General features: G+C 36.3%; 1 protein-coding gene across 10 annotated transcripts in view; it reads left to right on the top strand.

The window, feature by feature from the left end:
- Window positions 1–14970, top strand: part of LCOR (ligand dependent nuclear receptor corepressor) — a 132434-nt gene that overhangs the window by 95151 nt on the left and 22313 nt on the right. Inside the window, exons 9-10 of one of the 10 annotated variants that reach the window (XM_062214384.1) lie at window positions 531–1535; window positions 3989–9907. The exons of 7 other annotated variants lie outside the window; for them this stretch is intronic. In XM_062214384.1, the coding sequence (XP_062070368.1) occupies window positions 531–1500 (970 nt within the window). In that variant the 3' untranslated portion in view covers window positions 1501–1535; window positions 3989–9907. Of the gene's footprint in view, window positions 1–530; window positions 9908–11279; window positions 11355–14970 lie in introns of those variants that run through there. 2 more of the 10 variants (XM_062214383.1, XM_062214382.1) reach the window with 2 other exon arrangements.

The following is a 14970-nucleotide window of genomic DNA, read 5'->3' as shown; positions in this document are numbered from 1 at the left end:
TTATCTATGGGTTCCAACAATGTAAATGGCTTGTTTTATAGCTAGTTGTAATGAATGTTGAATACCTTGCATTAAAATAAATAATTTGACTTACTCTTTTATTGCTGTACTTGTTTAGTGGTAACGTCACATTGGTAACACAATTCTGTGTAGATCTATGGAGACTGATGATTACTTTGTAATTAATAATTAAAGTGCTATTTTCAAACAGTTGCGCGAAACTTTTTCTCCGAAAATTTGTGAACCCAACCAGAGACCAGCCAACAGGTTTAATTTTTCTTTGCCCAAAAAGCTCCTGGGTTTTTTTTTCCTTTTTCCTTTTTTTTTTTTCCTTTTTTTTTCCTTTTTGTGAACAAGTTTTAAAACTAACTGCTGAGACCATTTTTGTTTTTAATTTTTAGAGAAAAATAAATAAATAACACAAAGTGATGTTACCCAAGCAAGGCCTTCTAATAAAGGAGTGGTCCCCTCACCCATCCCTCCCTACCTGTGCAAGTCCTGCTCACATCAGTTTCCTTCCATCCAATTAGGCGACCTGGGAGACCCAGCCAGTACCGCCCAGACGGACTTCGGAGTGGTGATGGGGTACCTCCAAGAAGCTTACAGGATGGAACCAGGGAAGGTTTTGGACACTCCACATCACTCAAAGTTCCACTGGCTCGATCCCTGCAGATTAGTGAAGAACTACTGAGCAGAAACCAATTGTCCACAGCTGCCAGCCTTGGGCCATCTGGATTACAGAATCATGGACAACACTTAATATTATCCAGGGAAGCCTCTTGGGCAAAACCACATTATGAGTTCAACCTCAGCCGCATGAAGTTCAGGGGAAATGGTGCCCTCAGCAACATCAGTGACCTTCCTTTTCTTGCAGAAAACTCTGCCTTTCCAAAAATGGCACTACAAGCAAAACAAGATGGAAAAAAGGATGTGAGCCATTCATCTCCTGTAGACTTAAAGATACCACAAGTTCGAGGAATGGATCTTTCTTGGGAATCTCGCACTGGTGATCAGTACAGCTATAGCTCTTTGGTAATGGGTTCACAAACGGAGAGCGCGCTTAGTAAAAAATTAAGGGCTATTCTTCCAAAACAAAATAGAAAAAGCATGTTAGATGCTGGACCTGATTCTTGGGGCTCAGATGCTGAGCAGTCTACCTCTGGACAGCCATATCCCACATCGGATCAAGAAGGAGACCCTGGCTCCAAGCAGCCTCGGAAGAAAAGAGGGCGTTACAGACAGTACAACAGTGAGATACTGGAGGAAGCGATCTCAGTGGTTATGAGTGGAAAAATGAGTGTTTCCAAAGCTCAGAGTATTTATGGGATTCCCCACAGTACACTGGAGTACAAAGTAAAAGAGAGGCTGGGCACTTTGAAAAACCCTCCAAAGAAAAAGATGAAATTAATGAGGTCGGAGGGGCCAGATGTTTCTGTAAAGATTGAATTAGATCCCCAGGGAGAGGCAGCACAAAGTGCAAATGAATCAAAAAACGAGTAGGAATACTGTAGAGTGCCAATTACTGTACAAACTGGGTGAGCACTACTGCATCATTGTTCAGCTGTCATTGCTTGCACCTAACTTCATTTACTGTGACACTTGTTTCTTTGCAGATTTTGCATTAACTTGTGTGTACAGAGGTGAATGGTGCATTCTGAATGTTGCATATTTTAAAATTTCCATGTGCAGTATGGCTCGGAATATTGTTTGGCCTTTTGCATGTTTCTCTACAAAAGAGAATTGAGTTACCTCACAGAGAACAGATACATGGAAGTGGACTCCTTGCCTGTAGAGCCTGCATGCTTTTCTTTTCTTTTTTTTTTTTTTTTTTTTTCCTTAAGTTATGTTTGCCTTTATTTTTTAAAAAAGAAGAAGAAAAAAGCCCCCTTTTAGAAACCACCTCTGTCATACTGGGAGCTTTATCATTGCAAATTGGAAAGCCATCTTTAAAAATTATTCACATTTTTCTTCTACAATTCAACTAATTGAAGGATTAAACTAAAGAAAAACTAAGAAGAACAATGAGCCTTTGAATTTAAGAAATTTGGTTATTCAGTGCTAAATAATAATTTGGGTCATTTACAATTACATTTTGTAATTTTCTTCTCATTATTAAATTTACTTAATAAATTAGCAATCTATTTAGTGCTCACCCAGAGGGGAAGGAGGTGGAGAATGTGCACACACTACCTTCAGAAATGCTTCAGTTAATTACTTTGAACACTACCTTTGGTATGATTTCATTTGGGATTTTCTAAGGGTAGAATTTGGTCTCACCAACAAGTGAGGATGTAGCCTTATCTCATGGAGGACGAGCTCCTTTTTTACTCAGGAGCAGTCAGGGTACATTACATGAAACAGTGGAGGATGCCTCATTTTAGCAAACTAAGTTAATTTGTATTCAGTCCTTTTACAGAATTGGTCGTTTACTATGTTATTGCAGCAACTAGTTTCAGATATTCAGGATCTGTTAATTGGGAATGGGAGAAATAGGGAAAGGAATGTGTGTAAAGAATTAAAATATCACAAAAAGTGATACTTAGATTTCACAGTCTCAGTCGTCTGCCCAATATCTACATTAAGAGAGATCCATGTTTATAATGCTAGGAAAAACACGATCCCAAAGTAACCCAATATGATTTAGGCTGCATATCAGTTATAACAGTAATTCATTCAGCAGTTAAGCTCATTGGAGTTTCTTTTTTAACTAATCCAAATACTAATACAAGGGTGGGAGAAATTATTTTTTGTTTTTATTTAATTTCATTTGAAATTTTTTCTTGGCATCCTGCTCCTTAACCTTTTCTGGTTTTTTAGCTGTTTTTTTTTTTTTTTCCCCCATGGTTGTTTAGCACACATTTCAGGACTTTTCAGATCATGTCTGAATAAGCACTCCTTAAAAATTTAAGCTTTTTCTGAGATGGGCTTTTAAAATCATAGTAATGAAGTTTGGAAAATTTATTTTCGAGAGTTTTTGCAAGAATAACTGATAACTAAAGCTCATAAGATGTGATTTTTTTCATTGTGACCAAATTAAAATTATTACTTGTGCAAAAACAAAATCCACACCATGTATACCATATACTTTAATTTGCTGAGAAAGGTAGTCAGGCCCTTCTATATGTTTAACCAAAAACAGAAAAATGATTGGAGCTTTTGTGTACAATCTAATTAAATTTGGAGCATTGGTAAGGTTAAAATTGATGCTTAAATGGTTTCAGGAGAAGTAGGTCTAGATATTTGCAAGGCATTAAATTCTTGCCTGGAAACTTTGGAGCAGTTAATTAAATTAGGTTAAGGATAGTTTGCCCTCAGCAACCCATGTGTTCAAAGGTTAGGCACACCATTGCTGTAATTGAAAAACATGCACTGCTCATTCTTACATAGCCTGGGTATCAGTTCTTTTGATTGTCTTGTGTAGCAGTTTAATCAGTGAACAGCTAAACCTGTTTTCTTAGCTTTCTAGTCTCAGCAGAAAAAGCAGTTTGATTTAAGTAGCAGTACATGACTGTGCAGTATTTTCTAGCCTAGCTGGAAGTTGCAATAAAAATACATTATGAAATGTATGGTTTTCATCCGCAGTTGAAGGAAGATGTAGAAAGTTTGCTGAAAGCAAAGGCTAAGCTTACGAAGGAACGCCTCCTTTGTTCCACACTCAAGAACTTGTCAGCACACAATTAATTGCACCATGGTATCTTTTTGCATGATATATTTGGGTTATTGAGTAGCCCAAAATTGCTGTAAAAAGGTCCTTTGAGAAATTAATTTGTGCTTGGTTTTTCCCCTCTCAGAAAGATACCATTAAAGGCCCATTTAAAAATCTGGCCCTAAAAGTTCAACTTTTGTAGAGTTTCACTGTTCAGAGAGGTTTAATCCTATGTGGTAGTCTATATAAGTGACGTATGAGTTGAGTTATGTAAATTTTGTCATTGTAGTGTACATGGAGTGACCATTTTACTAACATAAATATTTTCTATGTGTGTTTCAGTGGATGACAATCGAGCAGCAGAAGAATGGTGTGCCTACCCTTTAATGCTGCAGTTTAAATAAGAGAACTTGTATTGTGTCATTTCAGATTGTAGGCTGAGAGTTGTAAATAGTGAAAATTTGAGTATTTCTATTATTTGTTTTGGTTAGAAAGCGAATTTAAAAAACAAACCAAACTCTAAACTCTCTCAGATTAAAAGTCCTGAGACCTGAAGATTGTAATATTCATGTCTGTGAAGCTTTTAAACATTACACTTGAGATCAGTCATGACTTGATATTCAGGTAAATTTTCTTTTCCAAGAAGCTTTTGAATAAGCATATTTTCTCCAAAGGTCTCTCTTTCTCTTTTTTTGAGTGTAGATTATTTTAAAGCACTAATTGCATTACATTTGTAACTGCAATATAAAATAGCCATTATTGTTTTGTGAAGCATGGTTGAAATTAGATAGTGGTCCCTTTTAAATTTCATGAGCCTCTCAAAAAAAAACTTAAAAAAAAAAACAAAAAGCTGCTGAATATTTCAAAAGATATATATTTTACCTTATTGTAGGTATGTAAAGTTAGTTTGTAATATTCAGGTGCACTTTTAATGTTAAATTTTGTGTTCAGAGTTCCATTATACCATGTATTTCTCAGAGGTGGCTCATCACATGGCTGACTGTCAGTCTTGGTGCCGCAGTGATCCCTTAATATTTTATTTCTCTCTTGCTTTGCCACTATTCTGTATTGGCACTTTCAGTGTAGATATTCTAGTTTGGGGCCGTCCTCATAAATATGTAATGAAGATTGGTCTGTTCGCATGCTTAATTTCTGCTAATCAGAGTTTTGCATGGCCCAGTCAGCAGTTGATCATTTTTATGGTATGGGAGAGTATAGTTCACAATTGTGTTTGTCACAAAAGCCTCTTTCACTCACATTTTCCAGTAGGAGGATGATGACATTACTGAAATCACACCACATTATCTGAACTAATAATAGGAGATAATGTAATTAAAATTGTTGGATTAGATATGCTATGACACTATAAAATCAAAAACACTAATTCTGTGGAAGGATATGTAGTTGGCATTTTTATCTTTGGCTTGCTTGTTTCTGAGACAGCACAGTGTCCTACTTGACAGTAGTACAGGTCACATCAATTTGTTCAGTAGGCTTATAAGTGACTGAATTATGTTTGTGATGAGCTATACACTCCTTTCTGTTCTCCAAATACCATGAAGGACAAGGTCTCTCTTTCAGGAAAAATAATTTATATTTGTGTATAATACTTTTTAATATTGAGTTTGTTGTTATTCTGAAGTTTAGATGTTGCTTGATAAACCTTTGCTGCAGCAGATCATGAATATGAGTAAGGCTTTGTGTGATAATAGGGGTCCTTATGTGAAGTTAATTGCTGTTCAGTTCTGGTGAGCAAGCTCAACAAGTGTGAAGTGTGTATTAGCTTTACTTGGTACACTTTTACTTTACAATATTGAAGTGCTTTTAGAACTCTGGTTATCTTATATAAACCATTACCTCAACCAATTGGCATTTCTATTTCCCAGCATTTTATAATATGAACTGTGTGGGATCAGATAGGAAAACAATAAAAGGCACAATGAGATGTTTAGTTCCCAATTTTCTGGAGAGAACTCTAAATTAGACTAAAAATGACTACCTGTTAAGGCCCATATCGTAACTACCTTCTGTCATTAGGCAGTACATAGCAAACTTTGAGCTGCTAGTGAGCTCCATGTTCTCCCCCTACCCCAAGTAAGCACATGGTGCCAGGCTTGGTTTCTAAGCCTTAGTGATTCTCATTCATTTCATTCACCCATAATAGTGAAGCTTGAATTTGTTTGTCAGAAGCTGAAATTCTTACAGAAGATATATGACAGGTTAGTGTCGTTTACTTTAACAACTATTATCCTTCTAGATTTCATTTTGAAACCACATCGTTTTGCTTTTTATAATTTTCTTTAAAAAACCAAATGCCAGAGGCCATGTTCATATAGATCACTCTTCCTTATATTCAGGTTGCTGTCATTGGTGATGGAGTATGGCAATAGATTGATTTGTTCCACTTAATGTTTTATAGGAGATACTGAAAGTTATAGATTCAATTTTGGCTTTCATGAAGATAACAACAGATTGTTTTCCTTGTTACCTTTCTGTTAGAATTAGGTCGCCATTAATACCATGGTCAGGCCGATGTTACTTAGAACGTGATGGCTTTAGCCAGGCAGCCCATTTGAGAGATTGTTAAGCTAAATAGAGATTTTTTAAAAATCTAATTGCTTTCAATATCTGAAAAGGAAAAAGTGTAATTGTGGTACAAGGAATGCAGATCTCCAGACTCTATCTTCTTAGTTTATTTTGGATTAATTCTGTCCTTGAGACTTGAATAGGATTTGTGAGCATGACTAAAGAGGAAATGGAAGTTCTTTTGCATATGCTGTTTTTATTCCCAAATACTTTTGGCATCACCTTTCAAAGAAGTGGACATTAGCCCTGGAGCATAACACTAGCTGTGTGCCCTAAGTGTTATGAAGGAGTTTGGGAAAAGTGGTGGAAAGTAGAATGGGAAAGTATGTAGACTTTTGAGAAGACACTAAAAATTCTTCCCTATTATGCTGAAAGTGAGTCACAGGATAGATAATGTGAAGTTGGGCCATCTGCGTTTGATAGAAAGATCTTTTAGATTGTTTGAAAGTGAGAATCAAGGCTAATTAGTGTTTTGACAAACTATAAAACAGTTAATCTGCAACCATTTGGGGGGTGATTTTAAGGTTTCCAGTTCACTTAGAGCTGTATCAGTAAAAGGTGGAAAGCAAGCACTTTTAGTTATAGATTTATTGGCTGTAGCAAATATTGTCATAAGACTTAATCTCTACTGTTTGAATGTGGAAATGAACTCTTTACCCCATCTTGAACTGTCACTGAACAGGCTCAAGGTGATCTTTGATCTTTTCAACACTGGAAATGACCCTATACACATACCAAAAAAAAAAAAATGAAAGCAGTAAGACGTATTTGAAGATCCATACCTCTTAAACTTTTTAGATTTGTCTTGGGAAAAAAAAATTATGAACTATAACCAGTATTAGTACAGTCTTGGGTCCCTTGTTCTGCATAATTGCACCCTTTCTCAGGTATGTCCTGAAAACATAAAATTTTAAAATAATCTCTTTAGAGATTAGATTCTCAGTGGATAGTGTGACAGGAGCTGGGGTGGGGAGGGGGGGTAGGGATAGTTGGACACAGGACACCGACAGAGTAGAGCAGGGATTTTTAACAGTCAATAGCCAAATAGAATTTCAATCTAGAATATTTTTACCCCCTCAGAATGACTGAAACAATTCCTGTTATTTGGTTAAATACCTGGTGCTACACTCCTAAAAGTCTTTTTTTTTTTTTTTCATGACTTTTATTTCCTGCTTGATAGAAGGGTATATAGGTAACTTTACTGTCACTAGGAAAGCACTTGTCCAAAATGTTTAAAGTACTAGAAAAGGGATAATTCAGCACTTTTTCTGTTACAACACTAAAGTCTTAATTTATCTTCAGAGTCTTAGGTACTGTATGTTTTAGGATGATTATTTAAAAATATAAAACATACTACATGATATGGGGTCAGATCACATTTATATAAATAATTCTTATTTTAAAAAAGACAATAACATTTTGTACCTTTCTAGCAATTCCAAGTGATTGCCTCATTTTCCCCATTTCATTAAGCTTTTCAGGCTTAAGAATTTGGAATTTGAGAGAAATTGAGGGGAAAAATTCCCCAAAGTTAAAAATTGCATCAGACCATTTTAGAAAAATAAATCACTAGGAAAATGGGTAGGGATTCTCTCCCCTTTTAAGTCTTCAGGGAATGAGCAGTATTTAGAATCTTTGGCTGAAATTCAAGCCTTTTTACTGTGTAAATTTTTAATATTAATTCACTGACATGCTTTTTACATCAGAGGACTGAAAATGGATCTTAATGTTTTTAAGTTGTGGAAGGGTATATTTCTAAAATGGGTGGGGGGATAATTAACTAGATTAGTATTACCAGCATTAGTAAGTTTAAGGAATTTTAGTATGTAATAGCAAAGTGTTTGATTAAAAGTCTAATCCTATATTGCTAGTCAAAATTAGTTACATTCTGATCTAGGAAAGATATAGTCATTGGATATTGATATGCTGTGCTGTCAGAAAACCAGACTAAGAAACCTTTATCAGTGACTCCCACATGTTGCGTGTTCGGATGGGATGGATACTTTACAGCACCTTGTTGCTGCTTTGGAAAAAAAAAAATGTATAAACTATACATTTGGAGTGTTTGCATATAATTCTTTATAACCTCCACTTTAAACTGTCAGACATTGGTATTTTATCAGTCCACGCTGTTAAATAAAACTAATGTTCTTAGGAATCCAACTTGTACACACTGTTTAAAAACCCTCAGGGACAGTTTACACACTTTTCTCACTCAATTCAGGTACTTTGATGCTATTCTTAAACCTAACAGTGACTTGTATTTTTCTGTTTGCTTTTATTTTGACGTGCTGGTAGCACATCTTTGATGAATGTCAACTTAAAAACTCAGTTCAGGTATCCAGGTATAACTCAGCCAAACAGATTTTAAAGCTGCATATTACTCTCCAGCACACGGTGCCTCACACTCTTATAGTGGCATTCTATATATTCAGTTATTACTACTGAGCAGATAATATGGGGGTTCCTGTTAACAGTGTATTTCTGTTTAAATGTGCATAACTAAATTGCCAGCACACATACACAGTTAAAAATTTTTCAATGCCACTAGTAGCCAGCACAATTAAATGACATTCCTAGCTGCTTCTGTAAACTCTAGCAGATGCAGCTCCTCCTTGATGTGGCTCTTGCTTCTTCACCATAGCTACTACTAAATTCAAGCACTGGTCCTTGGGTATCTGACCTCTACATTCTAGTTTATGCAATGTCTTTAGAGAATTCTGTGCACTGGCCACTGTGATGGAACCATTGGGCCAGAAGTGCTTTGAGTTTACCAGTAGTGATTCTGCCAAAGTTGGTGTAGTAACATGAGTATGTAAAATGTCAAAAAATTAGCAGAGGTCTAGGTTTGCGTATCAGCAGTTTCGTCAGTGTATTTTGTATCCTTGAAGTCCCCAGTGACAAGTTTCTTCCGATGTGAAGTGCTAACTTCAGTATTTTAGTCCTTCACATCTTTAATGTTAAGACTTGTCTCTTAAAAACTCTTGCTTTCTACAGAACTATCTGTGGTTAACAAGACAGATTATTCCTCTGCTTTAGTATTTGATATCTTACATCTAAAATAAATTCTCTCCATATATAAAACCCATAGCCTTTGAAGATATGGGAAATGGCATCTTTCAGATTTCTAGAAGTTCAAATGTCAGGCAACAAAACAGGAACCCCCTTTACTCTTATGGACCTCATTTCAATATACTGTTTACAGTTTGACAGAATTGTATAATTTAATATTTCTCTTGTACTGTAGTTTATATTTATTTACAGATTTTTTTGTACTGTGTGATTTGAACTTTTTGTTTCTTGCTATGATCAATGTTTATGTAGTAGAGCACTTATGATCACAAATTAAGTTTTTTTGGTTTGATTGCACTACGTTAAATTTTTTAATGCAGTTCTGATTTTTGACTGGACTAAAATAAGCTGTGTCTTAATGTATGTGATGAGTACTTAAAATTTTAATCCATGTGGATCTCCCCCCCCCCCTTTTTTTTGCATTGTATGTCAGAAGCGCTAGTTCTTTCGTGCATGTGTAAGATTTAATGGTTCCATTGTATTATTTGACCATGACATTTTGGAGAAACATTCCCAGCTGTAATGTTGTGTATGGTAGTTCTCACTGGATGCTAGACTTTTCAAAACCACTATTCTTCTAATAAATTTTGTTGTGAAAAACTATTTTGAAAGCTTGGTTTCTACTTCCCAAGACTTTGGTGCTTAAAAAAAAAAACAGGGGTAAGAGAGTATACTGTGAAATGCCTGTAATAACCAGAGTTGGTAATTTTTTATGATAAATTCTTTCCAGATGAAATCTCTCAGATAATTAAAAATTGCTGTTAACAAAGTTTTACTTCAGCATTCAGGTGCAAAAACATCTTGTAATTCATGTCTTTACTAACTTGATACTTGCCCTGGACTACCTCAGTTTTTGGCATTGGATTGTTTTCATTTAAAAATTCTGTTCAGCCAAACAAGGTGTGTTGACATTTTCATGATCTGGCTGGACATAATGTTTTTAGAGTAAAATGTTATTTCGGGATTGCTTGCCAAAAAAGAACAATGATTACTTATTTTTGTTAGCTCATTTCTGGAGATACTAAGTACAGACACAATATTGCCAGTCCTTATGGTTATTGTAGTTCTGATCCTTGGGAGGGTAATTCTTGTTTACTAGGACAAATAAAAGACCAGATTGTTACAGTTCAGCATCTCCTAAATGTGTTTTATTGTAATAATACTGTTTGCCAGTTGATATTTAGCGCCTCAGTTATGATTGTTTTTTAAAAAAAAGGACTTGTCTTACAGCAGTTTTTCTTTTCTGATTCTGCTGATATTTGGGGGATTAATTCAGGAGCCCTTCTGTCTTAACAGTGTGGGAGTTAGGAAATCATGTGAAGGAACAGGAGTAGCATAAGGGAAATTGAATGGAGAAAGTAGAATGGGTCGTTTCATGCCGGATCCTGAGTTGTGGATTTGTGTTTCTTCCACCCGCCCCCATACTGAATTTCTCTTGCCAGACACTTCTATTCAACTGTAAAAATATACTCTAGGTCATATGATGTTGGTTTTTGTTTTTGTTTTTTTTAATTTGAAAGTCAGGGAGAAGCAAAGAGAGTGATCTTTCATCTGCTGGTTCACTCCCCAAATGGCCGCACCAGCCAGGGCTGAGCTAGGCTGAAGCCAGGAGTCAGGAGCTTCATCTGGGTCTCCCACATGGATGGGAGGGACCCAAATACTTGGGCCATCTGCTGCTGCTTTCCCAGGCCGTTAGCAAGGAGCTGGATTAGAAGCAGAAGCATCCAGGACTCAACTGGCACCCATATGGGATGCCAGTATCTCAGGCAGTGGCTTCATCCTCTACAGCATAATGCCAGCCCCTATTGTTGGGTTTTGTAGCTGAAATGAGTGAATGATCCCTTTTTAATAGGAAGTATTTAATTAGTAACATAGTAGATAACAGTTCTTGTTAATATTCAGTGTCTGCTTTATCGTTTGTTTCCAAAAGGTAAGCATTTTAACACCATTTTATGCATCATATTCAACTTACAGATCGTTGAGCTTTAGAGGAATACGGCAGTACGAATATTGCGTTTTAAAACTGGAGCAAACAGGCTTTTTTGAAGAGGTTAGTGGAAAAGATTCTTAAAACAAAAATTCTTTTAAAAATAGAAGGTTGTTGAGTATATAACTCTTTAAGCCACGATGTGGTGAACAGTTCAACTAGAATGCAGAAAGTAAGCAAAACTGTCCATATTTGTTCTGTTAAATCCTCTGGAGCTTGTATAGGCATGTAAGAATTCTTTTGTTGTTTATTGACTGGTAATTTTTAAATAGTTGTATTCATCTTTCAGCATGGCATGCTAGAAAGATCACTTGTTTATTCATCTGTAAAGTGAGGGTGTTAGACTGAAAGGTTTTTAAGCCTTTTTCAACTCTGGATCTATTAAAATGTAATTTTCTATTAAATGTGACACAAATACACAAACTTGGTTCCTTTCAAGCATGGGAAAATGCAGTGGCAACCCATATTTACCCATATTTATTGAGGTCTAATAAACTCAGGTCTCACCCTTGTATTGCGGCGCTTCCTACAGGAAGCAGGGAAAGATCTAGATGTCATTTTAGATACCTTTTATTTACATCTCACCTTTTTTAAGTTTTTATTATGACTATGAATGTAATTATACTTTTACAAATATTAGCTTGAGCAGTTACATTTTTATTCCAGTTTTAAATTTTGTTCCTCACAATTTCTATTGTGTGCAGGCCAGTTCTACCTTGAAGGTCAGGGCACAAAGAGTTCTGGGGCTTGCTGGTGTAATCAGGCTCAGAACTGACCTTTTAAAAATACAGGTGTCTCAGTTCTGCACTGGAGGCAGCTTATGGGGGTGAGGCTTAGACATTGTGTATTTTCAAAATGTTTCACAAGATTCACTTTTTAATTGTGTTTGAAAAAAAGCATAAGATTCACCATCTTCTGGTATGTTGTTTAGGTAGTGTTAAGTCTGTTGACACTGTTGCCACCACAAGAAGTTTTGGTTGACTTCCTTAGCATTTTAATCTTGAGGTGAAAAACATGAAACATGGGGACTTTAGTGGACTTGCCCCTCCTCATGCAGTGAGTTGCCTGGAGTATTCATGATTCCAAACTGTTACACTTCTCTCTGCATCACTTTGGCAGTCTTCAGTCAAATCAGAGTTAGAATGAGGGATTTTTTCCTACTAGTGGTTTTCTTTTAGATTCAGGTTTGTTTTTGTTTTTTTTTTTAAATTAATTATTTTTAAGATTTATTTATTTGAAAGTGTTAAAAGTTTCCATCAGCTGATTCACTCCCCAGAAGGCCACAATGACAAGGACTGGGCCAGGCCGAAGCCAGAAGCTTCATCCTGGTCTCCCACATGGATGGCAGTGACACAAGCACTCAGGCCATCCTCTGCTTTTCCCAGGCCATTAAGCAGGGAGCTGTATCAGAAATGGAACAACTGGGACATGAACTGATGGCCATATGGGCTGCCAGCATCCCAGGCGGTAGCATTACCTGCTATGCCACAATGCCAGCCCCTAGATTCAGTTTTAGCTAATTAAATCTCAACTATTAATTTAGTTTGATTCTTAAATAGACTAACATCACATTTTAGGAAAAGAATGAAATCTGTATCATAAAATTAGCAATAAAGAAGTTGCATATAAAACTTGAGTGTTAAATCAGCATTAATTGATGACTGGGGGGAAGCCTTCATAAAGGAAGTAGGTCTTGAAAAATAGGGCTTAAAGAGGAGATGTTTCATATTTGAACTGTGATTTTTAATGTGTGAAGTGTAAGCAACATGGAAGAGAACTCCTTGGAGCCAGAAGCTCTAAATGTGGTTATGCCATTGGTTTTGGAATACAGAATGATGTTTTCAGTTTTGTTAATACTGACATGATAAAAATAATTGCAGGCTTTATAGTTTCTTAACTATGTGGTCTTAAGTTGAATCTTATCTGCCTAACTTGTCAAAGGGGCCTATGTTACTATATAGTCACAGATTTGCTATGAGCCTTGACTGAGATTCTGTGCACAAAATACTAAGTACTATGTCAGGTTCTTTCCAGGTGCTCAATAAGTGAAAATAAGACTGAAAGTACATAACAGGCTCTAGTTTAGTATATGAGGGGTGGGAGAATGAGAAACATCAGATTGGAAGTTGGCAATGACACTGTGTTGACCAGAACTTTGAAAATGAGGCTCATGTGTTTATTTTGGACTGAGGCACAGGGCAGCCAATCCTAAGTGAACTCTTCAGTCAAGTAATGAGGTTGAGATTAAAACCTGAGTACTGAATCTCCACATTCATGGTGCATAGAGGAATCTAATCAAGCTGTTAATCATGTTTTATTTGTTTTCAGAAAACAGAAATGGAGTAAACATGGTTTGAGATAGATGCTTAAGATTGAAAATTACAAAGTTACATAGAATTTATCTGCATTTCCATTGTATGCAAATCTTTATACATTTTTATGTGGAAATTTCATAGCTTTGTAGATTTTTACTTTGGTGTGGGTAGTAGAGTTTGCATAATTAAGAGCTAAGTAGGGGAGTGTGAGAATGTGTGTTTATCAAAACTTCAGTTTTCCAGTGGAAGAATTTAGGGATTCTGTTGCATCTTTAATGTTTTAGTCACACTGTTATCAAGTAAGGGTTCCATGCATTTCAAAGTGATGGATCAGATCATAACTAACACAGTATAGAGGTGTTCACTGAGACATCTGTTATATTCACTTGTGATATCTCTACCAGGAAGACTTGACAGTGTAACTTCAGCTAGATGGATTTACATTAAGAAGAAAGTAATCAGTATAGCAAATTCTTAGAAAGTGCTAAGGATTAGTGAGTCTGTAAATCAGTTTTTCAGTGGGACCTGTTAGTGGGTTGTAACGATGGTTTAATGTGATGGGCTCTAAGAAGCTTTGCTTTTTGTGTTGGGGGGAAGGGGTGGTGGAGTGAGACAGAAAACTCCCATCTTCTGGTTCACTGCTCTAGTGCCCTTCGACAATCAAGGCTGGGCCAGGCTGAAACCAGAAGCTAGGAATTCAGGCTGAGTCTCTCATGTGAGTGGCAGGGACTCAACTATTTGAGCTATCACTTCAAGTAGTCTTCCAGGGTGCACAGTAACAGAGCCTGAAATGGAGAATAGAACTGGGATGGGAACCCATGCCTTCAGATGCAGGATGTGGGCATCTCGAGCAGTGACTTAGCCCCTACACCAAGTGCCTGTCACCTAACCAGCATTTAAAAAAAAAAAAAAAAAAGTGCATATAGAAGGGTCAACACTGTTTAACTGAAAATTTTATTTCATTATATACATATACATACAAACTGGAATATATCTACTGGGTCACTTTGCAAAAAGTGTTTCTTTTCTGGATTGCTCAAAAACTATAGTTGCTTTTGAAAACCATTATATAAACCATACCTTTTCATTTGGGTTTTCCTGATACCTGAGAGAGCACACCAGGAACTATCTGTGTGGTTAGGCGCCTATATACTTACTGTCCAACCTTCAGAGTTCTCTCCCTTGTTAATCGAACTCATTTTCATTGAAAGAGTATAATTTTCCTCTGGTTATATGTCAAGATGTTTACTTTTCGCCTTGAAAAATGCATTAGTATTTTCACTACATAGTAACCTACTTGGTATGTTCATTTATTATTTACCTAATGCTACAATGAGCTGAGCCCCAACTCAAGGCACTGAAGC

The sequence above is a fragment of the Lepus europaeus genome, chromosome 17 (genome assembly GCF_033115175.1).
Source record: "Lepus europaeus isolate LE1 chromosome 17, mLepTim1.pri, whole genome shotgun sequence".
Taxonomy (NCBI): domain Eukaryota; kingdom Metazoa; phylum Chordata; class Mammalia; order Lagomorpha; family Leporidae; genus Lepus; species Lepus europaeus.
This window is presented reverse-complemented; position numbering and strand designations above follow the sequence as displayed.